We start from the raw sequence: 23,981 nt of genomic DNA on the forward strand, positions 1-23,981 counted from the left end.
GAAGTTTCAAAATGTTCCACAACTTGAGATGCAGCCCAGGAGTGTCAGCACCATCTCGGCTCATCTGAGCTGAAATCGCTCTTGGGACACAGACTAAACAGGAACAGACCAGGGATGCTCATCAGATGCTCCATCAAAACAGCTGGTAAAACATCTTTATGCCCCTTCAACAGTTCCTAATGTAGTTTGACTTCTCCAGGGGTTTTTGTACTGAGGAAGAACCCCATTTGCTTCCCCTGGTTTGGGAGAAGTTCCCACTTTGCCAGCTGGGGTGTTTGCCCCATCTCCACACCCCCTGCGTGGCCGGGCAGCAAAGCTGCCCCTGAAGCTGGCTGAAGGAAGCATGGAGAGGGTTTCCTGCAGCCTCACAGAGGTGTCAGCTCATTAAGCCCTTGGCTCCTGCTTCAAGGCTTGGATTTACAAATCGGCCCAACCTGAAGAGCCTTCGGCCCGATTCAACTTTTCAGACCTTAGTGTCGAAGGGCCACTCGGGTACCCAAGGGATGAAGAAACCATAAAGAAGGTTGGGTTCCTCGTTTAGGGCTGGGATTTATCCTTGACCCAGCCTGGGCTGGGCACCTCTGTTGCGCTCCCCGCCTTGGGGCAGCAGGCTGGGTGGGGGGTTCTCCCTTGTTCTGGAATGAGGAGGGGTGGGTCCTACAGCTACTTGAGGCACTTTAAGAGCCATTCAGGTAACACTTGGTGGCCCGAGGACGGTGAAGGTGAGCACCGTGAAGCTGGCCGGCGGAGCTCTGCCTTCCTTCACGGAACAAAGGACAGCACGGCACCGGCACCGGGCCGCTCCAACGCCCGGCTGCAGGTACGAGGGGTGACGGCCGCGAACGGCACCGCCGGGGCCCCCCGCGCCTACTCCCATCCCGCAGCCCGTTCCCCCCGGCCGCGCTCCCGGGTCACCCCGCCGGCCCCTCCCTCACCGGCGCCAGGCCCGGCGCCCCCCGCAGGCCGCGGCCGGGGGCGGGGCGGGCCGGTGCGGGGCGGTGCCGCCGCTGCGCGCTGTGTGCTGGAATGCGCGGTGCCTCCCGCCGCGCCGCCGCCGCCGCCGCCAGCGCCTCCCCGCGCGCCCCGCCCCGCGCCCCGCAGCAGCCGCCGCGCGGCCGGGCGGCCCCGCGCCGCCGGTGAGTGCGGTTGGGTCCGGCCTGCGGGCCCCGGGGGTCGGGGGGAGCCGGGCCGGGCCGGGTCGGGCTGGGCCGGGCGAGAGGCGCTGTCCAGGGCTGATCAGCGGCCGCCGGGCGGGCGGGGGTGGCCGGGCCGCGCCGCGCCGGGGGTTGGGGGGGGAGGGTGATCAGCACCACGGCTAAGGAGCCGCGGCCGCCGCCTGCACCGCGCCGGCCGCGGGGGCGCTCGCCGGGCCTCGCCGCCGCCGGCGGAAGGCGATGCCGGCGCCGGGCGGGCCGGGCGCAGCCAGAGGCCGCGGGCCCGGGCGGAGGCCCGCGGCTCCGCTCGCCCTCGCGCCGCCGGGTACCGGGTGGGCGCGGCCGCCGTGACCTTGCCGGTACCGAGCCGCTTCCCCCGCCGGGGCCGCTGCCGTGCGCCGCCCGCCGCGGAGGGGAGGAGGAAGCCGAGCGTCCCCGCGGGCCGGCGGCAGGGGGAGCGGCGGGGCGGCCGTGCCCGGCCAGGTCCCCCCCGGCGGCGGCGGCGGCGGCGGGCCGGGGGCGGCGCGGGGAGGGCCGCTTTGTGTGGGCAGGCAGAAAATGGCCGCATGCCTGGCAGGGAGGGAGGGCGGCGGCGGCGGCGGGAGCACGGCCCGGCACGGCACGGCTCCCCCGGCAGCCTCCCCCGGCGGATGTGCGCCGGGCCGCGGGGAGGGCGGCTGGGCCTGGCCGGGCCGCCCCCCTTTGTTGGCGGCCCGGTGCCCGGCGGGGTCCCTCGGGCAGCCGGTGGCCGGGCGGGGGCCCGCGGCGGGGCCCGGCGGCCTCGGTCCCCACCCGCCGGCGCCTGCGCCGCCCCCGGTGTCTGACATGGCGGGCCTCGCGGGAGCTGCCGCGGCCCGGCGGCCCCCGGGGGAGCGGGTTCCGCCCCGGCGCTGCGGGACATAGCGGGTGAGACCCCGCGGTCAGTGTCCCCCGCCCGGCGTCCCGCACCGCAGCGAGCGCGGAACCAGACAGCCCCTTCGGGAGAGCAACGGGACCCCCGCCCGTCCTCGGCCCGGGTGCTGCCTCCCCAGGGCCTCTGCGAGGTTTTTGAATGTTCTGGTGTTGCCTGGAGGGGTGCTTGGGCAGCACAAAACAGAGGAGGCTTTTCCGTAGCTCGGTGCTGACTAGTGAGCCTTTTCTCTTCCAACAGAACCACTGCCATGGCAACCCAAGTGCTGGGACAGTCTGGTGGGAACAGCCTCTTTCCAGGCAGCGCTAATATTGGTATGGCATTGTCCAATGACATGTATGACTTACACGACCTCTCTAAAGCTGAACTGGCAGCTCCTCAACTTATCATGTTGGCAAATGTGGCCTTGACGGGAGAAGTCAATGGCAACTGCTGCGATTACCTGGTTGGAGAAGAGAGACAAATGGCAGAACTGACAACGGTGGGGGACAGCAACTTCTCAGACAGCGATGGAGAGGGTATGGAAGACACCCAGGCTGCAGAGAGCGACCGTGAGGCACCTGAAAATATGGAAGTAAGCTCTCTTGGAGTTCCTGGTGGGGAAACCCAAGGTCCGGCTGCTTGCCCCCCTCCTAAGACTCTCAGTGCGGATAAAGACGCCTCATTGGAAGCACCGGGTACTCCAGAAAGCACAGAGGACAAGTGTAAGAGCTTGAAGAGCAAGCCATTCCGTTGTAAGCCTTGCCAGTACGAGGCAGAGTCTGAAGAGGAGTTTGTGCATCATATCAGGGTTCACAGCGCCAAGAAATTCTTTGTGGAAGAAAATGCAGAAAAGCAAGCCCAGGTGAAGGAGTCTGATTCTTGCACTGCAGAGGAGGTGGATTTCTCGAAGGGCCCAATCCGTTGTGATCGCTGTGGCTATAACACTAACAGATATGATCACTATCTGGCTCACTTGAAGCACCACAACAAAGCAGGGGAAAACGAGAGAGTCTACAAGTGTACCATATGCACTTATACTACCGTCAGTGAATATCACTGGAAGAAGCACCTAAGAAACCATTTTCCCAGGAAAGTGTATACATGTTCACAGTGCTCCTATTTTTCAGACAGGAAGAACAATTATATTCAACATATCCGAACTCACACAGGTAAGTCCTTCGTCTTTTTTGATTTAAGCGTGGTTAAGAGCACTGAGAAACTGGAATGAATGAATGAATGAAGCAAGCCCAAAGTCTTCTGTTTGCAAAGAATGCAAAACCCCAATGCACAAAAACCATAAAGCTCTGTGCTCTCTCCTCTTGGTGCTACCAGGTTGTAGCCTCATGGAAATGTGGGTTTGGTTTGAGCTCTGGTCTGCAGCCCTAGAGGACTGAGAACATCTCTGTGTCAGGGGCCCAAGGGGAGATGAAGAGCATCACGTTTGGCAATTTCAAGACAGTTTTTTTGAAGAGGGCATGACAGAGTGGTTGTGGTGATTGTCAGGATCCACAACATGAAAGGGCGGTGTACTGTGAAAACAAAACAAGCAGGTTGACAAAAGGTGCCTAAATCACACGGGTAGTTTTTAAAATGGTGCCTTTAGACTGAGCCGAAATTTGACTAAGCTGTAATTACAGAGAAGAAAGAGGTGATAAACACATGCAAAGGAGCCCTCCAGCAACTACAAAATTAGAGTAAGAGTTGAGTAGTGTTCCCAGTGAATGAAGTCCCCTTAATGTACAGGAGAAGTAGGCACATACTTCTGTTTGCCTATAGGAAGCTTTGGAGGATGGCTTTGGCCTGGTTTCCTGACTTCTCCTAACCTCTGTTTGTAATCTCGAGGAACAGCACGAGGCCCTTTTCTACTCTGGTTTATACCAAGTGGAACTGGAGGACCTTCAGTGCTGCTGCCATCCCTTGAGCTGGGGCTGCAGGTGAGTTAGGAAATACCTTGTCTTGTATCAGAGAGCTTCCCCAGCCTCTTGCATGGAGAGTCCTGAAGCATGCCCAAACTTGAGACCCCATTGTAGGAGGGGATGTGGTAGCCACCTCATCTCTTTGGGCAGTGAGGTGTGGTTGCTTTGCCTCCTGATCCCTTTTGTGGAAGTGGGAGGGTAGTTCAGACTTTACTTGCAGCTTCTCAGAAGCTATTTTCACCTCGCCAAGGCTTTGTGAAAAGAGGGCAGACTTGCTAACCATCCTCTAGCCCGCTGACCTGACTCGGTTCCCCTTTATTGTAGGCTGTGCAAAACACTGGGGAATTTCTCCTTTGAAGTCATGTTTTGTCACAGCAGTGACATGAATGGTTTGGAGGCTTCAGTTCAGTTGTCTGCAGCTGTCTGGAAGGGGAGGGCTGGCCTCGGGGCTGGGCTTGAGCTCAAGCCTGCAGAAGTTTGTTGTTCATCAGCGTGCTTTAGCATCTGCTTTGGCGGGGTTGGGAGGGTCTGCTGGGATTTGTAATGCGCTAAGACATAGGCTTCTCTTAACAACACCTACGTAGTGTTTAGAGTTTAAAAATCAGTCCTGTCTAAATACTGTTTTCCTAAACAAGAAAACAAAGGTGATTGTGAGAGGGTTTAGGAAAATGGTGTGGTTTATCCTCCAGTTTGTTTTCTTTGAGTGTGTTGTGGGAGATAACAGGAAAAAGACCAGGTAAAAATGACAAAATAATAGGACAAAAACGAAATCATGGGGGGAGCTCACGGCCAAGTACGAGCCTATGCTGTGGTGCCTGTCTGTCTTATGGTTGTCTCGACTTTGAATTCATCTCTGCTTGTGTTTGTACATGACATTAGGTTCCCCCTCTGATCTCTGAAAGCTCTTGTTGAGTTTCACAGGAACTAGCCATGAAAGCGTGTTTGCTGAGGAAGCGCTCTGTTACCACTGCGTTTGACCAATTTACCAGTGAACTGTATTAATATAAAGGAGGGGGGAGGCATGTTAAATTATGTGGGATGAGTCCAGTTCCTCTTTTCTCCTTTACAAATAGTTGTGCAATCCATGTTTCTGGTTCTTCGGTTTGCCGTGTCTTTTCATTATTTTAATTAAGCTGAAATGAGTGATTATGATTTCAGCTTTTTTTTCCCTTAGTCCACCCTGGCAATTGTTTGTTGTATTTTTTTTTTTTTTGCTAGCTCTTAACTAAAAAGTTAAGACCTTTCAGCCAGTTCTTGCTTGATAAAAAGCTTTCAAATATGTTAGTGGACTGTGTAGGAATGTGCCTTGTTTCCAGTAACATTGATTTAGTGTGGGAGAGTGCTAAAGCTTTGGAAGACTATTAAAACAATGAGTAAGCTACTGGAAAGTGTATTTATACACCAGACTAAAAGTTTGTGCTAGTATTAATGTGTAATCGATTGTCTTAAAAGAACACAAAGCCCCAATGCACAAAAAACCCCAACCAACCACTCCAAAAAAATCAAAACCCAGAAAAAACACCCACACATATTTTATAGTCGAAAGTATTTGCAGACTGTTAACATAACAGTAGTGAGTTTAGTAACAACTGTCTGAATGATACTAAAATATCTGTGGGTCATAGTAAACTTAAGAAGAATGCTTGGTAGAAAAAAGATGAGTGGGACACACACATATTTTCTTTCTATTTTATGGGTTCAGAATGTTAAGAATAAAGTTGGAATTGTTTCTTTGGTTTGCTGATTGCTAACAGCTTAATAATTTTTGGGTAGATACTTTTCTTACTCTCCTGTTCTATGTAGTTCACCTGGTTTTTTCTGTGCGGGAAAATGCCTCCGTGCAGGTAATTGGATTCTGTGAGCCATCCAGTTTCCTGAAACACTGGCTCTGTACAGAGTGCAGTTTCACAGGATCAAATGCTCTGCTGCTGCTGGAGAAAGGCAGTCTCAGTTTTCTCCCCGTGTGCTGGGTTGATTCAGCTCACTAAAATGGCAGTGAAATATTCCTTTCCTCTTCCCCAGACTGGGTCCTGCTGGTTAGTGAACCGAACCAACTTACTAGGCACATACTGATGGCAGAGCACATGCCCAGGAGCAGGAAAGGGCACTGCGTGCTAGCTAGTACCTTGTCTGGTGGGAGTAGTACCCATCCTCTGCATGTTTGGGGACCACAGGAAGGCAGGCAGAGGTTATCTGCTTGCCTGTTGATTGCATCCATGTTGGAAAGCTGATATCCATGAACTCGCCTTGTATTGGAAGATTTGCAGCTTGTGGCAGTGGCTGTGTGGCAGACTGCTGAGTAGTGTGTGGGACCTTGGGCAGAGGGGTGGTTTAAGGACTCTGCAAGATAGCCATCAGCTTGTCAGCTGGGAAAGCTACATCTGGACAAGCCTGTCTGCTGCCCAGGAGGGGGTAGCTGGAGATGTTCAGGTCTGTCCCTTCGCAGAAAGGACCCTTTGTGTCAGGCGTAGATCTGCCTGTGCTTGTTCATGCTCTTTAGACATGTTAGACCAAGTTTCGACTTGATTTACCCCATCAACTATTCACACTGCTGATCCTGGAACTGTACTATGTGCAAGACAGTGCAGCATTGTTCTCAATTTTGGGTTTTGGTTTTGGCTTTTTTTCCATTTTACTTGTTAGGAGCAGTTTCTAGAAAACTTAGTTGAAAATCAACTGCAGGGCTATGTAAATAAGACAGCTGGGGTAATGGTTGGGCTTGATGATCTTAAAGGTCTTTTCCAGTCTGGTTGATTCAGTGATTCTGCTTCAGGCAGTCTCTTTGGACTGTCTTTTTTAATATTAGTTTGGTTGTTCTAGGGGATCTTTCTTGCTTACCACTGGGTTGGAAGTTTGACAGAAGCGGTTTCGTTTCTAGCAGGCAGAACTTTTAATGGCATTACAAGAAAAGCTTTATAAAGAGATGATCTTAAACTCGTTTACTGATGTCAGTCTGCCTGTTCATTTGCATAGAGTTAAGTGCCTGCTTCAGCTTTTGCTAGGCTGGGTCTTTAAGTGTTTTGTGGAGAGGGGGTTTTTTCGTGGCTTGTTTGCATTTAGTGAGCTTGTAAAATTGCAATAAACATCCTTTGGGGAATAGAATTTTATAAAACAGCCCTTATAATGTAGTCACGCATTTGATTCTCATGTGGCAACAACACATTTTAAATTAGTTGTGTTCCTCATACTTTAAATCTAGTGCGTTTTGTTGCTGTGCCCTATATAAAATACCTGAAAGAAAGCCTTTTCCACATTCCTTACCTTGTAGGTAACTTTAAAGATAGGAAATTTGGGGTAATGGGAAGAAGACACGACTGAATATTCCAGGACCTTTGGCCACATATTTTCAGATCATAAGAAGTCATCTAAAAACAAAACCTTTATAACAAAAGGACTACCCCTCCCTTGGTACATGACTTAATCTTACTGTATTGCACCAGTCTCCTGTCTTGTTTTAACTGGAAAGGGAAGGTTATGGTTGTCAGGGTGAATTTACCTTTAAACTGCTGATCTAATCAAGAATGATAGTCTAAATGTTTGCTGCGAGGAAGAAATGTGGGATTAGTTTGCATTACAAAGACTGCTTCTACTGCTATTTTGGCAAAGGCCTGCCGTGGAGCCTCACATCACATATTGGCAGATGAAGGTCTGTGCTGCTGCGTAGAGCTGTGCCTCTGAAAGTGAGCAAGTAGCCTGCATGCAGGGCTTTTACTGACATCCAGGTCTCAGTGACTTGGAGAGCACATTGGCTGCATGGTTCAACTGATGTAGCAAAATGCTGTGGTGTAGTTCTGACTATCACTTGAATAAATATTACAAATAAGTAACTTACTTTTCCCATCCCAACTTCACTCCCTTCTTCTGGTGGGGGTAACCATCCGAGGCTGAGAAGTGTTTTACAACTTGTAGTGGAGACAACGCTGCCTAGATCTCTGTGCTGTGCCAGCAGTTTGGAGCAAACACTCCTGGTGCTTATCTGGACCTGCCTAGCAGATGTTAATTCTAAAACCATCTGCCTGTATTTGAGGCTTGTCTTCACTTGAAAAGGATTTTGAAGTATCATTGTACTGATAGTTACACAAGCCAACTGTCCCTTGTGGAGACCTAATTTATGACAGGTTCGTTTCCATTAGTTCCCCAGAAACAATAACTCTGCTGGCAGAGGGATTTGAGTATTCAAAATAAATGTTGCTGCTACACTTGAGCTTTTGCTAGCAGCATAGTTCCACCGAGCAGGGCATGATGCTTTTCCATGCTCCAAGCTAATTTCACTCTGCCAATAAAACTTTGGAAGAAGAGACCCAGTCTCGATCTGCGCTTGTGTTCTGGCAAATGCAGGTCCATGCTGAATGGATGGTTGCTCCCATCTTAATCCAAATTCAACATGGAGGTTTCAGGTAAGGTGTTACACGAAGCAGGAACATACCTGGTTTCTTACAGGGTCTGTATCTTTCGTGCATCTTCTGACTGCTGGGAGAAAATACTGTAGGAAAGTCAGTTCTGGTGGCTTAGGACTTCCTAAACGTGGCTGTCCTCACCACCTTTTGCCTGAGGTTACCATCTGACCCCAGATGGACATGAGGATGTGCTTTTATCATATTCTGCCCCTTCACTACTCTCATTCATAAGGCATGACACATTGCACTGGTCCAGCTTAGGCGCATGCTTCTCACTGGGTCCCTTTGCTGAGAGGTGATGTGCCCTCACATGCAACTTGGGGGATCTGTGACAGCCTTATGTGTATGGCTTGGTACCCAAGTTTGGGAATGAGCTGTGTTTCAGTAACTACTGTTGTTTGTTTTTGCAGGAGAGCGACCCTATCAATGTGCTATGTGTCCTTATTCCAGCTCTCAGAAGACCCATTTAACCAGGCACATGCGCACCCACTCAGGTTGGTAAGGGGCAGCAGCAGCATGACTCGGGAAGAGGGGGTGGTTCACAGTTGACCCTGGAAGGGACCTCTGGAGGTTCCCTGATTCAGCCTCCCTGCTCAAGCAGGGCCACCTCGGGCAGGCTGCCCAGTTCTGTGTGAGATGTCACCTCATCCAGTTCGGCCTGAGCTTCAGCTCCTGTCTCAACAGGGAAGGTTGTCTTTACCTGCTAAGGAAATCCTAAGTGTCATTAATAAAAGTAATAACAGGAATATATTTTTTTTCTTTCCCTTTTACTTCCTGAGGTGAATTCTGAGGTTCATAGGGCTGCTCTAGTAGTCCTAGTAATCCGGTAGCAAATTGTGATGATACAGGAGCAGATTCTTGTCTTATATCTACTGATGTAAGTCAGTTCAAATCAACGAAGCTGGGAAAATTTTGAGCAGCTGAGAGTCTGCTCTGTAATGGTTTTGATTTCACCTCATCCAGGGATTCTGAGGGAATCCTTAGCTTTTGCTTAGCATTACAGAAAGATATAAAATCGTGTCTGCTTATGGCGAGGAGACAGCAAGGAGGAAAAGGCAAACTTGGAGGCTGTTCGCATGTGGCTCAGTCTAGTGGCACTAAAAGCCAAATTAACCATTTTCACTAGCCTTTATTTCCCATTGCCGGTCATAAGCTGTGGTGGTACGAACATCTGCTTTTGCTTTCTTGCAAATCCCTTTTGAATGAATTAATAGCATTCTTGTGAGTTGTAACAGCTGAGGTGTGCTAGACACAAGTTTTGCTTTGTGATTCTCGTAGCGGAGGTTAGGTAGATCTCAGCCTGTGCTTTTGGTTTGCTAATATCTGAATTGACCAGATCGGAGTGAATTCCTAATCCTAGCAAACAGTAGTGAGAGTCTCCCTGAACAGTGATTGTTTACATTTCAATAGATGATGCTTTAAATTGAAACCAGAAGGTAGGCAGTTTTAACTGTAATGGACGGGGGGGTTTGGACACATTAAAAAATCGCCAACTTTAAAATGACATGCCAGTATTTTGGTTTGAGAATTTAGTGAATTAAGTATTCTGCTTCCAGAAACAAAAACCATTTTTGGCTGAACTCTGGGCTGAATGCAGATTTGCAAATGGTTTGGTCAAGACTGAGTCTGGAAACCGTTTCATGAACATCTTACTCTCCCTTTGTCTGTGCAAGGAAGTCTCAAATCCGAAAAGGATGAGGAGTGGGATCTGGCCCCTGACTCAAAAGGTCTGGGAATGAGGGTGTGAGCTGTGCTGACAGAAGTGGGAGCGCACATGGGACTCTTCCTATCAGGGTTGTTTTATTAATAGCTCTCGTAACTTCCATTGCATGTCTTGCTGCATTGCCCACACAGCTGAACCTTTTCTGTGGCAATTTCTGGACTCCAGCAGTTCACAGGCTGGCCTTTTAAGGCAGACTGGTGCTGGAGCTTTCCTCGCATGTCAGACAGTGAACAACAGTGGTTTAGAGCCTAATTCACAGCTGTATTCCTGTCCATCTTGGTACATGTCCTTTCCACTTGTGCTAGAACATCCCTGAATTTATAGAGCTGATGGACACAAACTCTTTGAGTTAACCTGTTGCAGCTACCTCTGAGCACTCTGTGCAGTTAGAACAGCTTGTTCATGTGTATGTAAGAGAGAGACTGTTCTTGTCCTCACTCTGTGCAATATGGAACTGTTCCTTGAAGTGTAGGTGATAAAGGTCCATATTTGCAAGAAGGATGAGCAGTAAAGCACATCAAGCTTAAACTTGTGGAAAATGTCGCCAGGAAGTAGGGGGAAGGAAGGAAAGAAGGAAAAGATAGGGAATCAAAGTAACCCTTCTTTAAGTAATAAAGAGATGCTGCAGGCAGACATGAAATTATCTAGGCTTTTAAACAAGTGCCTCCCTCCTTGCTGCCAGGGAGGCAGCACAGCCCCTTATAGAGTTTGTGAGGATGGAGCAGCATGAGTACAGACAGCGTCGGGGCAGCAGCCTGCAGGGGTGGGAGGAGCACTTCAGCAGAAGGGGCTGAAGTAGATTTCCAGCATACCTGGGAAGTGGCATGCATTAGTTCTGCAGGTCAGTTTTGAGATGCTGGTTCAATGCCCAGGAGCATCCCAAATTCCTCAGCTGAATTTGCACATGCACTGGTGTTCTCAAAGTATTTCTCCTCTTGAGTTGTTGTGCTAGAAGTGTTTATCCTATTTGCTTTGATGTGCAAATGGAAAACCACTTCTGCAGCGTCGTGTGCTAAGGAGAACATTTCAGAACACTTCTGCGAGAGTCATTGCACAACTGTAAATGCAGATTTCAGTAGTAACATGATGGCTTTGGACTGTAACTGGTTGGCTTGCCAAGAGTAGGCTGCAGTCAGTGTGTCATGTGTTTGAGACACCATAACAGTGAACTGTATTAGTGGAGGTAACGATCATCTGAGCAGCGTGCCCCTTTCACATGCTTTGGTTTTTGCTAGCTTCTTTCCCCTCATTTCCTTCTTAATGCAAACATGAAGTATGCTAAATCTGTGTAAAGTTACACTTTTTTGAAACTTTTGTGTGAAACTGCTATTCATCAAATGTTACATTTCCATTTTTCTACAATGCATTCAATGGACCAGTTGGGTATGGATTCCATTTGCTAATATTACTGTAGAGAGATCTCTGCCGGTATGTATGCATAGCCAGAACCTGTGACGTTGTTACTGCTTGTTTGGCTTTGGATCCCCTTCCTCCCAGCCCTCACCCCTGCTCTCTTTTTTTTGTATTATGTTCTTGGTGTCTTGTGAATGTGTTTGTGACTTGTGGATTTTTTTATGTTGACTTAATATTTAAAGGCGCATGGATAATTTTTTTCTTTCCCTTTCTGAGTTCCATATTTCTGTATCTGTATTAGTGGGAAGTGATTGTCCCACCACCCCCATGCTTAATAATCACCATCATTCCCTTCCGCCCTTCCTTCCTTAGGTGAGAAGCCATTCAAATGTGATCAGTGCAGCTATGTGGCCTCAAACCAGCATGAAGTAACTCGTCATGCAAGGCAGGTTCACAATGGGCCGAAGCCTCTGACTTGCCCACACTGTGACTACAAAACAGCTGACCGCAGCAATTTCAAAAAGCACGTTGAGCTGCACGTCAACCCGCGCCAGTTTCTCTGTCCTGTTTGTGATTACGCAGCGTCTAAAAAGTGTAACCTGCAGTATCACATCAAATCCAGGCATCCGGATTGTTCTGACATCACCATGGATGTTTCAAAGGTGAAGCTACGGACTAAAAAGAGTGAAGTTGACTTTTCTGAGAGCATTAGTGACAAAGTGGAGAAAGAGCAAATGAGAGGGGATTCAGCTGCAAAGAAAATGGAGAAAATTGTGAAAGTGGAGAAAAAAGATAATTTGGCCAAGGAAAAGAAGCCAATGAGCAGTGTTTGTGCAGGCCAGGTGACAACCAGAAGTCGGAAATCGGCTTCAGAAAACAAGGAGGTGGATATTAAAATTGAGAAAAATACTGAGAAAATGTGTAAAACAAAGAAGATCAAAAGGAAGGCAGAGGCTGAACTAACCTCCTCAAAGCAAGAGCAGGCAAATGATACCTCACCAGTAGCAAAAAAGAAAAAGAAAAAGAAAGTGGAAGCTAAACCTCGAGACTGCCTGGAAGTTCAAAAAAGTGATGCTGTACCAGAAGAGGAGCCTAAAAAGCAAAATTCTTGCCTCAAGAAAAATAGAAAAAAGAAAGCTCTGAAAAATAAGCACAGTAAGAAAAGCAGTAAACTTGGTCAGGAGAAGATCGAAGAAGAGGAGATGCCAGACGAGTATAATATCACAGAGGAAGATGGATGCATGAAGCCTGACATCGAGGGCAGCAACCAGATGGAGCAAGATCTCACTGATGAAGCAGCATTAGATGACACTAGTCATGCTGTCAAGGGGGAGAGCATCAACACCAAAGGAAGCTGCACACAAGACTCAAGGCAGCTTTGTCTGCCAGCTCAGGGTGCAAACACAGAAGCTGAGGTAGAGGACCAAGAAATGCCTGATGCAGCAGGAGAGAGCAAAGACACTGTTAGCGAAAAAGAGGAGGAGAGGAAGGCGGACAGAGGGGAAGACGCTTGCTCTGAGGAATCTTCCCGTGCAGTGTCTTCTGAAAAAAGCCTGGATGTGCTTATGGATGCGGTAGCAGATCTGGCACCTGAGAAGGAGCCAGAGGAAACCTTCGTGGCAGAAACTATGAGTAACTCGGACCTGAGGGACCTGACCAAAACGTGCTTGCCAGCAACAGAGCCAACAGGAGATGCTGTGCTGGTACCTGCGCCCCCAGAAGGGTGTACACAAAGCCCTAAAGTAGCTCTGGCCTTACCATCTCGGGATAACACAGAAGTGAATGAAGCTCAGGAAATGGATGAGGATGAGGGCATCCACAGCCACGAAGGCAGCGACATAAGTGACAACATATCAGAAAGAAGCGATGACTCGGGGTTAAATGGAGCTCGCTCCGTACAAGAGGAAACAAGTCCAAAGGCATCAAAAGGAGCTGCTGACACCACTGTGACCAGGGAAAACTATGTGTGCATTTTTTGTGACCGCTCATTTAAAAAGGAAGGTGAATACAGCAAGCACCTCAATCGCCACTTAGTCAATGTGTATTATCTTGAGAAGGCAACAAAAGGGCAGGAGTAGATATAGCTGTGGTTTGGGGGAGTCTTCTTTTGTAAGATCTTATACAGCTTATGTACAGATATTGTAGATTTTTTTTGTAAGCACGGTTTGCTTTAGTTGTCTGCATTGGTTTGTTTATTGGTTTAGTTTTGGGGGTTTTTTTTAAGTTGAAAATATTTTTGACGACTTTCTGTGTAATGGTGAACTCATTAACTATTGGATCTCTTCATTAGAGAAGGCAGGTAGGGTGTATGAGGCTGTGTCCTGTAAAGTCAGTGTAAGCTTCTAGTCTATTAGCTTATGCAGTTCTTCCATAAACTTGAGTTTTAGGAACAAGGCTGTAGCTAACAATAAACAAGTTGGATGTTTATAGAGCCATTGGCATTAGTTGCTTTTTGTTCTAGCAGCCAACTTCTCTCTGTCCCCTCTTCCCCCCCCCCTTCTTTTTTAGTTCTTCATGTGTCTTGATGTTCAAAGTGTTAAACTACTTGATGGTTTTTCTACCAGGAAGATAGCTTCTATTACATAAAGAGCACTTTGTAAAAGAAATCAAGGTTGGCTAGTGATGAACCTAACTGTTTAAGATAATTATAATTGTGAACATACATTTCAGATCCCCTAAGCATGAATAGTGAGCCAAAATTTGTGAGTAGTCCTTCCAACTTCTGATTGAAGAGCGTCTGTCTTGATTAATATCTTAATGACTATGATACATAATTGGCTTTGTTGTGGGGGAGCAAGTTTGATATTTTTAATTTCTAATTTTTTTTTTTATTTTTTTTTAATTGTGCTTTAAGGGCTTAAAATATTGCACATTGTTTTTGATTTTTACCTATGCAGTTTAATCCTTTAGGAATAGCGCTTGTGCAGTACATGTACACTTTATATATGCATGTTTGGTTTTGTTTGTGAAAGGTTTTTTTAATTATTATTATTATTATTTGAAAGCATTCAGATTCGTTGCTTACCATGGGACAGTTTCCTGTGATGCTTTTTACTGCAGATGTTTCTTGCTTTCCCGGGGTGTTACTAATTGTACATGAAGTTGCTGAAAGTTTGAACTGCTTGGCTATATATTTTTGACTGGCTTTAAAATTGTATACTTCCTGAGCAAAAGGATACCAATGCAATTTCAAAACACTGTTTAATAGGGTTTATCATAAAAATGCCACTTCTGTTATTTTGAATACGCATACAGAGTAATAAATTCCAATTTATAATTTGGGATTACCAGACAGGAAAATACTCACTCTCGGTGGGAATGGTCTGCAGATTCATAAGTCCAAATGATTATGATTTCTTTTGCCCCCCTCTTTTCATTTCTGTGATGGACAGCAGTCAGACTTCCTGAGCCTTAAAAAAAAATAGAACAGTAGCAGTGAATATGTGTGGTTCATCAAAATCTAACATCTCACACACAAAAAACCCCCAATAAAGATAAATCAACTGGTAAGCAGCAAACCTGGCATTAAAAACTGTAGGAATTCCTGCTCCTTATTCATTCAGGTTGCATTTAATAAACTCATCCTGCTTCCATGCAGAGAGAAACATGTAAGTGATCAGATTGTCATCTCAGGGCTACATGTCATACCAGGAGTTTTTAATTCTAAACAGACTTAATTTGTGGCACAGACCAATACAGAAGAGATTGCATACTTGCTGCTTGTAGCCAACCAGTGGCAAAATGTAAACAAAATCCATCCCAGCAGGGGGAAAAGCAAAACCCTCCACTCACATCCATGCACTCTCCCCACTGTCGTTAGCCACCTTTCCAGTGGCAGCAGCTGGGGGCAGCTTCTCTGGTGGTCAGCTCCAAAGAAGCAGACTTGGAGGCAGGTGTTAGTTGGAGAGTGGAGTGGAGGAGCTCAGACAGTATTTGTCAGAGCACTTTACGGCAAATGCTCTCAATATAAGCTCTGGAATAAACGCTGTTCTTCGCTGCATGTCCCCACAGCATCCTCCGCTCCACACAAGCCCACTGCCTTGAATGAATAGAGAGCAACAATGCTACATTGCTTCTGCTTGTGGGAGATTGGTAATAGGAGGCCAAAGATTTGAGAGGGAGGACATCCCTTGTGGCAGAAATAAATTGTATAATGTATAGTGAGTTTTTGTTTGCTTAGATAGTGTTCAATCCTTATCTTGGCTGCGACAATCATTGTCAACTGAAGATCAAGTTGCAACTCTATTTATGTTAAACATTAAGAAAATAAACCTAGTTGAATTGTTTTCGTAAACAACCAGTTGTAATAGTCTTAGATGTATGTTTTTTTCCTTCATAATAGTATTTCCTTTATATATAAATGTTGCCACCATTTGTGAGCGATGTGAGCAGATGCTGGGAATTCCAGTCCTGTGTAGAGGCTTTATAGCTCCTTTCATATCCTTGTGAAGAGCCTTTGCCATCTGGTGAGAGACTTCAAGGACTTTAGCTATGTTCAAATAAACTTGAGGACTGGCCTGATCATTTTTCTGGTTTGTCCTTCAGTGGAAATAATGGTGTTGACTGACTTTAAATCTCTTTCTATGAGATAAAAACAAAGATGTGGTTCTCTGAGACACTCTGCTGCACATTTCTGTGAAGTGGTCATGGTTTCAATGCTTGATCTGACAAGAACTCTTTGAAGACAACAGTCAACTCCTGTTCGGCAGCGTTTCTTGCCACAAGATTAGAAACTGAAAATAAATTATTAACATATTAAGAAGAGAAGTTGATTCTTTCTATGTGAGACCCATCAACAGTGTCCTGAAAACCTAATGTTGGTGCAGAAGTGTGTTGGAATTATCTTCTTGGTTATGACCAAGGTTTGGGAGTATGTTATGGTAAAGCAGTAAGGATGTAATGCGTTTTGTGTACCTAAAATGTTAGACATTGCTAATATTGAGTATTTGAGGGGGGGTGTGGATCAGGTAACCCACCATGTCCGGTGGCCTTACATTGCTGTGTCTCCCTTTAAACAATGCCTTTTTTTTTTTTTTTTTTCACTTTTTCAATATTCTTAAATTATTTTGTGTTGGTTTTGCCATTTTCATGTTTCTTGGCAGTAATATCTGTACAAGTGTTCAACCTCCGTGATGTGATTGGAAAGATGAGCACACTGATACCCCTACACTGCCAGCCCTCAGTGGAGCAACGCGGTGGTTTGGGCTTTTGCTATATGAATCTGTGCATTCACAGTAACTGCCCTGAGATATGGTCTAGGAGTGGGTAGCTAGGCATTCGTAATCCGTGGTATTGTAATAGCTATTTCTGGATTTTGATGATCTAGGCTGGAACTTAGTTATTTAAAGAAGTGTTTAACAACTGACAGGCCAGTTAAGATCTGGTAGTGTCATTAATTTCAGCAGATTTAATTGATTTCAAACAAATCTAATGGATTTCAAGATTTAATTGATCTCAACAGATTTAATGTAGTTGAAAGGTGTTAAATCAAGTTCAAGAGTTTTCTTGAATGTCAGTTGTGTAGATATGTGGCGTGCATACAATATTAACAGAATCCAAATAGCTAATGGAATTGTTTTATGAATTGTTTTATGTGTACATATGTTTTTCCCCTCTAAAATTACACTAGCTAACAAACTTTTGTAAGCTGGCATGGAAACATGTTTATGATGTTTAGTTGCACCATGTTTGATGCTTTTACAGTGCAATACTTGTATACTCTGAATTAAACCAAAGGTAATTTTTTTCATGCTCTCTCTACTGTAGTGCATGACAGTCTTTTCTACGTTTGTAATAGATGTAAAACAAGCCAGATCATACATCCTCTTTTTACTTAAAACGTGTATAAGTCTTTTGTTCAAAATGTAGTATAAAGTTAAACTAAATTGCATTATATTAACCCTTTACAAGTGTATTTTCCTAAGCATAGTTATGATTAAATAAACTTTATTAAGGAACTTGCATCTTCTATCTCCCACTTATTAATGGCTATGAAAGCCATTTGTAGCTAAAGGCAGGAGCAGTGCAAGCGTTGTTGATAGAGCTCTGCCAGAGCTCAAGCCAGCAGGGTCTGGGGGAGCCAGTACAGAGGTGGGTTCTCTGTACGGTCATAGCATCATCTAAAGACCATCCAGTTCCAACCCCCTGCCATGTGCAGGGGCACCTTCCACTAGAGCAGGTTGCTCAAAGCCCTGTCCAACCTGGCCTTGAACACTGCCAGGGATGGGGCAGCCACAGCTTCTCTGGGCACCCTGTGCCAGCACCTCACCATCCTCACAGGGAAGAACTTCTGCCTAAGATCTGATATAAATCTCCCCTCTGTCAGTTTAAAGCCATTCCCCCTTGTCCTGTCACTAGATGCCCTTGTAAAAAGCCCCTCTCCAGATTCCTTGGCCCTTTTAGTAAACCTGAGCTGGATTAGCCCATGATGCTAACCTGCCTTCTAGGGCTTGGTCATTCTTACCACCTACTAACACAGAACAATTCCTATTTGCCAAGGGATCAAGGCAAACAACATTGGATGAACTTGCAGGGATAGTTGTATATGCCGCTGCTGCAGCTTTGAACAATTTGGGACGCTCCTAGAAGCAGAAGAAGTAAGCTTTTGTCTTCTCTGATTGTGTTCTCCTGAGCAGTGCAGCCTCCACCAAGTCATGATAGTGTGTCAATGGGCATTTGGGTTTCTGAGCCATGCAGTTAGTAGTCAAAGAGCAGGATGCGCCACTACCATGGGACATAGACTTGGGGGACTGCAGGGTGGCAGGGCTGTCATCACCTGGGTGAGGAGCAGGTCTGGGGTTGCTCCCCTTGAAGTCTTGTAGACATCATGTATGCAGTTCATGGTACAGCCAGCGTAGGGCAAAAACGGCAATGCTACCCAAGCCTGTCCATGGGCTGCAAGGGAGATGCTCTGAGAGTGTGGCATAGAGATGGCAGGGTCTGGGTGCTCATGAGCCTCTTTGCCTGTGCTGTGTGAGTTAATGATTTTACACTGGATCGATGGAGGAGGCCCTGCTCTTTGTACTCCAAGTTAGTGCTGTCCCCCACTCTGGGAAGGTGTTCTGGGGACAAGCTACCTGAAATGAGAGAACACCAAGTGGGCTGGCAAGCCAAGAAGCCATTTTTCCTTCAGCCTGCAGTCAGGTCACACTTATCTCTGACTAGCTCCTTGCACCTTGGCGGAAAAAACTGTTTATTCCTGATAGAAAACCATGATAAAACCTGCTGGGCTGAAAGCATGTTTAGGAGGTGCTTTATGCCAAGTTGTTTCTTTACAGAACTGGGTAACTGAGTACAAGCACACGGTCCAGTGGTACCTTGCAGGCCAGTGTGAGCTCCTGCCCGAACACCGAGATGCCTCAAAGGTGAGTTAGCTCAAGTGGGAGATGGCTTAGCTTCCTGCTGGCTTGCATGGGGACGGGGCTCATGTCATGAATTAAGACTTATGTCTTAATTCAGCTGCCTTGTCCAGGCTTTGCTCATGCTCGAAGGAGCTGAAATGCTGGGTAGGTGCCTGGTTTTGGTTTGGTGGTTGGGTTTTGTTTGTTTGTTTTCAAAGCTTAGCCATGCTGACACAAGCGGCTTTACCTTGTACGTGCACAGTATAACCTACACATAGGAAAAGGTAATTCTAGAAAGGTAAAACCCTTCCCTTGGCCAGGTTGTATTTAAAGCTTGGTAAACTGAGCTCCCCACATCTCCCTCCTTTGCTGGAAGCACCAGACCTGCAGCAATGCAATGTCATGGCAGTGCTTTGACACCCTTGGGCTCAAGCCAGATGGCACAACCTGTCCCTTGCCCATGGGTTGGATGGAGGAGCTGTTCTTGGTCTCCTTCCGCTCTGTATAGGTCAGAGCACTCAGACTGCTGCCATCTGAGACAGGGAGAAGGAGAGGGGGCAGGTGAGGTTCATGTCTGGGTTTGTTTCCATCACAAACAGACGAAGGAGGGTGGGAAGATGGTGACTGGTGGGGATGCCAGGGACAGGGACATCAGCAGTGCCCTGGGTGGTCACAAAGCTGCAGGACCACCTCCCGAGTGCTGCCTTAACCAGGGACTCGGGAGGTGAAAATGCCAAGGGGCTCCTGGAGACCTCAAGAGCACATGCTTGTAGCATACACACAGCTGCAGCGCTGCAGACATGCACCCCATGCTCACAGCGTAGCACACACTCCTCAGCTAACACATGGGCAGCACAGCACATGTTTGCCAGCTCCCTGATCTGGCCTGGCTGTTTGCACTCTGTTCAACACCCCTGAGCCCTGCAATCATGGAATAAAACCAAAAAGAAGGCTGACCCCCTTTCCCATCGCTGTGCGGAGGGTCCTGGTTTTAATGAAGGGCTCATATGCTGCTCCAGCCCTTCCAAAAAGCACTAAGCCCTGGGCCTGCTCAGAGGTGGCCAGAATAACCCTGATGGTTTGAGGGCTTTTTTTCCTTCCTCTTCTTGATTCAGTGCTGCCTGGTGAGGCTGGACTGGGGACCTGAGGTGCAGAATAATTCACAGATGTGGCCACAGGAGCACCATGGCACCCAATGTGTGACACGGGAAATTGCCACCAGCTCATCCTCAACAGCAGCTGGTCAGGAATTGCCCCTGGTGTGTCAGGATGCTGCTGGCTGACCTGCAGAGGCACAGCCCTCCTCTGCCACTGGAGGAACCACCAGGATGGGGCAATGTGCTGCAAGGGCATGGACACACCATCAAGTCATGTTGGGCAACCCCAGCAGTTTAGCTACAAGATCAGTGAGGACAGTTGCTGGTGAAGGGAGTTTATGGGCAATTGCAAGCTGGGAATCACAGGAAAATCAGTGGGAAGCAGGCGCTTGAACCTTCTGGTCCATAAGGTTCCCTGCCAAATACTCCTCTCTGCACATTAGAGTCTATTTTGGGAGCGTTAACAGTAGTTGCATGGGCCTTGTTCTGCCCTTGCCATGAAAAGCAGTGCCATGTTCCTGGGCTGGGAGTCTGCTGCCACGAGCAGCTCTGACAGGGAATAGCCACTGGCTAGGAAAAGGAAACCGCTCTGTGAGCTGGTGCCACATGGGATGTGTGCCAAAGCAAAGCAACCCACGGGCTCCCGCCGCCACAGCATGTCCCTGCTCAGGGTGGCAGGGAGATGCCATCCCACAGGCACACTGCCCTGCTCCAACCCAGCACTGGGCTCTGCCGGGACATCAAGGAGTACCTGCACCCAGGTACACCAACACCCCTGGGTGCTGCAGCACCCCCCAGGCTCAAAGGCAACTCCAGCCAGCCCTAGCTGTTCTACACGTAAACCTGCCCCTCCGTAGGGCTGTACCTGTATTTTAACTACTGCATCCAAACCCATGAGCTGTGTTTTTGTGCGGGTGGTTCTGCTGAATACACTTCTGGAGCAGCTGTAAGTAACTGCACCCTACTAGTGCACACTGAGACACCCATAAAGAGCAGGCATTCCCAGGGGGCTGGACCTTCCCAGCCCTCTCCTTATGCCTCAGTTCTGCAGAGACTCAAACCACCTTTGCTTTTGGCTCCTGTGCTGAGATGAAATTGGCTGTTGTCCACAGGCACGGTAAAAGCTGTCTTACCTTTCAGTCTGTCTGGCATAAACCAGACATGAACCCTTCCTTTGAGAAGTGTTTCCGAGCAGGTCTTCAGCTCCGGTGTAATTCAGCCCTGGGAGCTCATAAAAGGCACGTCTGTGCTTTCATTGGGGAACTAATTGCTTCCACATTACAATGTCCTGCTTGCTGATGTTTAGCATCCGTCAGGAGCACACATTTTTGTCCCCAGCTGGGACTCTCATGGCACAGCACGGCCTTTGCAAAGGCCCTACAGCATCGGCCCAACACCAAGCCCCTGCACTGCCCCAGCACACCTCCTTCATCTCTGGTTTGGACACAAAAGAACACTGGGCATAGAAGGCATGCACACACATGCCTTTTTTTGTCCTTTTTGTCCACCTCCAGCACCCCCTAGGCCCATGTGCAGCCCATCTCTCCTTGTAGAAAGGCCCCCCCCAAACCAGGGGACCTGCTTCACCAAGCACTTGCCTTGGCTGCAGTTCCTCGCGTCCAGCCCCTGGGCTGAGGGCCACCGCTGTAACACAGGCACGTCCTTCTGCACGCAGAGCTGTTTGCCTTTCATGTTGTGTGTTTCCCAGACATACAGCAGCACAGGAATGTCACAGGGAATGCCTGGTTTGGATTTGTCAAGCTGGTTTGAACCGACTGCAGCCAGACCCTTTTCCTGTCTCCCAGTTTAGCTTTTTCCAGGCCTGCTTTCCTAGGACTGCTCCGCATAACCACTGCTGAAGAGGAGGTGCAAGCTTCTCCTTCACATTGATTTATCCACCTCCCCATTAAATCGTGTTACCAGCACGAGACAGGTTCTCCTCAAGGAACAAAACATTACGTATCTGTGCGACAGCATGAGTAAAACCCACTGTCTGTGGCTAGCTCTGTCTGGGAATGACATTTTAGGCAGCAAGATGGGGCTGGTGACGGGTTTCTGCAGGCTGGCCCTGTTGAGATGCCTAAACATAGCTGCGGTGCAGGCTGGTGAAGAGGCATTTTTAACCATCATCCAAACTAAAACATAGACCTGCTCAAGCGAGTCCAGAGGAGGCCACAAAGATGATCTGAGGCTGTGAAGACAGGCTGAGAGAGTTGGGATTGTTCAGCCTGGAGAAGAGAAGGCTCCAGGGAGACCTTAGAGCAGCTTCCAGTACCTAAAGGGGGCCTACAAGAATGCTGGAGAAGGACTTTTTACAAGGGCACGTAGTGACAGGACAATGGCTTTAAACTGGCAGAGGGGAGATTTAGATGAGATATAAAGAAGTTCTTCCCTGTGAGGGTGCTGAGGCGCTGGCACAGGGTGCCCAGAGAAGCTGTGGCTGCCCCATCCCTGGCAGTGTTCAAGGCCAGGTTGGACACAGGGGCTTGGAGCAACCTGGTCTAGTGGAAGGTGTCCCTGCCTGTGGCAGGGGGTTGGAACTGGATGAGCTTTAAGGTCCCTTCCAACCCAGTCTATGATTCTGTGATCTGTGATTCTATGATAGAGCAACTCCTCCTGCTGAGGCTGCACACTCACAAAGGAGCACACAGACACAATGGTGGGAGGGGGAGCCCAAATAACGCCCTGCTGGGCTGCTCCCAGGACCATCATCACTGTCTTCAGCCCATGAAAGGCCCATTTGCACAAGCCTAGACCTGCACAGGGGCACAAGGGCAGACAGGAACCCAACTGAAGGACTCCTGAAGAATGAACACTCTGAACGCCTTTCAGAGCCATCAGCCCCTCTGTCCAGGAGCAAACCCCATCACCACAAGTCTTTGTCTTGGGGGAAATCTCATCACTGCCTCTGAACACCTGAAAGGAGGGTGTAAAAGAGGATGGAACCAGGCTCTTGCAAGTGTGAGGTGTCCCTGCCCCTGGCAGGGGGGTTGGAACTAGGTGATCTTAAGGTCCTTTCCAACCCCAACCATTCTATGATTCTATGACAGGACCTGAGGCAATGGGCACAAACTGAAACACTTTTTGACTGTAAGGGTGAGAGCACCGGCACAGGCTGCCGGGGAGGTTGTCTCCATCCTTGGAGATAGAAAAAAACCATTTAGACACAGTACTGGGCAGGCTGCTCTAGGTGGCCCTGCTTGAGCAGGGCATTGGAGCAGCAGACCTCCAGAGGATCCTTCAACCTCAACCATGCTGTGAGCCTGTGTATCATGAAGCTCCCTACATCACCTTTTGGACTAAAGAGGATTGCTGTCTAAGGATGTGGGACACATCATGGAATGCAGGGGAAGAGTACTTTGAGATTGCACAGGACTTTTTCAGGAGAGGAATCAAAGGTGGGAAAAGGGAGGATTCAGGTGTTTTGGGGAACAAGTGTAGAAAATGGAGGGTAGCAGGTTAAAGAGGGCTACTTATGTGTAGTCAGCTAGTTGGTACAGTTGTCTGGCCATGCCCTATATTTGATCAGCACAATTTATCCTGTATCCTTATTAAATTTAACTTTCCTGAGTGAGGGCTCTGTATTCCATGTCCATGTGAGCATATGGGGATGAGAGGGTGTGAGAGACTGAACTGAAATCAGACTCCACCATCCATTGTCTCAAAGATTGATATGAGAAGCTGAGATGGGATTCCACCAATCCATTGTCTCAGGGATGGGTGGGAGGAGTTGAGATAAGACCCCAATGTCTATCCCCTGGGAGAAGGGTGTGAGGAATTGAAATGGGACTCCTCAGTCCATTGAGAGATGGGTGTGACGAACTGAAATGGGACTCCACCATCCACTGCCTGAGAGATGGGTGGGAGGAGCTGAGATAAGACTCTTCTGCCCATTATCTCCAGGACTGGTGTGAAGAATTGCTGCCCATTATCCCAAGAATTGCTGCAGACGTGCAGTTGCAGAGCTGGCTGCAAGGCCAGCGAAACTGGTCCACCAGGAACGTGTGGTACCTGCCATTAAGAACAGAGGTGCTCCCCCCAGCTCATTATAAAAGGGGGAAAAGGTAATTGCCATGAAGGACACCTCCATGAGAACACCCTCCACAAGG

The 23,981-nt window shown here is 48.1% G+C and overlaps 1 protein-coding gene across 1 annotated transcript; it reads left to right on the plus strand.

The window, feature by feature from the left end:
- Positions 1-993: 993 nt before the first annotated feature.
- Positions 994-17,395, plus strand: REST (RE1 silencing transcription factor). The gene is made up of 4 exons (XM_030493071.1): positions 994-1,136; positions 2,305-3,215; positions 8,770-8,853; positions 11,808-17,395. The coding sequence occupies exons 1-4, from the start codon at positions 1,027-1,029 to the stop codon at positions 13,511-13,513; spliced, it is 2,811 nt and encodes a 936-aa protein (XP_030348931.1). The 5' UTR covers positions 994-1,026; the 3' UTR covers positions 13,514-17,395.
- The last annotated feature ends 6,586 nt before the right edge of the window (positions 17,396-23,981 follow it).

The sequence above is a fragment of the Strigops habroptila genome, chromosome 7, assembly GCF_004027225.2.
Source record: "Strigops habroptila isolate Jane chromosome 7, bStrHab1.2.pri, whole genome shotgun sequence".
NCBI classification, from domain to species: Eukaryota; Metazoa; Chordata; class Aves; order Psittaciformes; family Psittacidae; genus Strigops; species Strigops habroptila.

Coding starts and splice junctions, on each gene's coding strand:
- REST (XM_030493071.1), top strand. CDS start 1,027: ATGCGCGGTGCCTCCCGCCGCGCCGCCGCCGCCGCCGCCAGCGCCTCC. Junction 1,137..2,304: donor CGGGCGGCCCCGCGCCGCCG/GTGAGTGCGGTT, acceptor CTCTTCCAACAG/AACCACTGCCATGGCAACCC. Junction 3,216..8,769: donor ACATATCCGAACTCACACAG/GTAAGTCCTTCG, acceptor TTGTTTTTGCAG/GAGAGCGACCCTATCAATGT.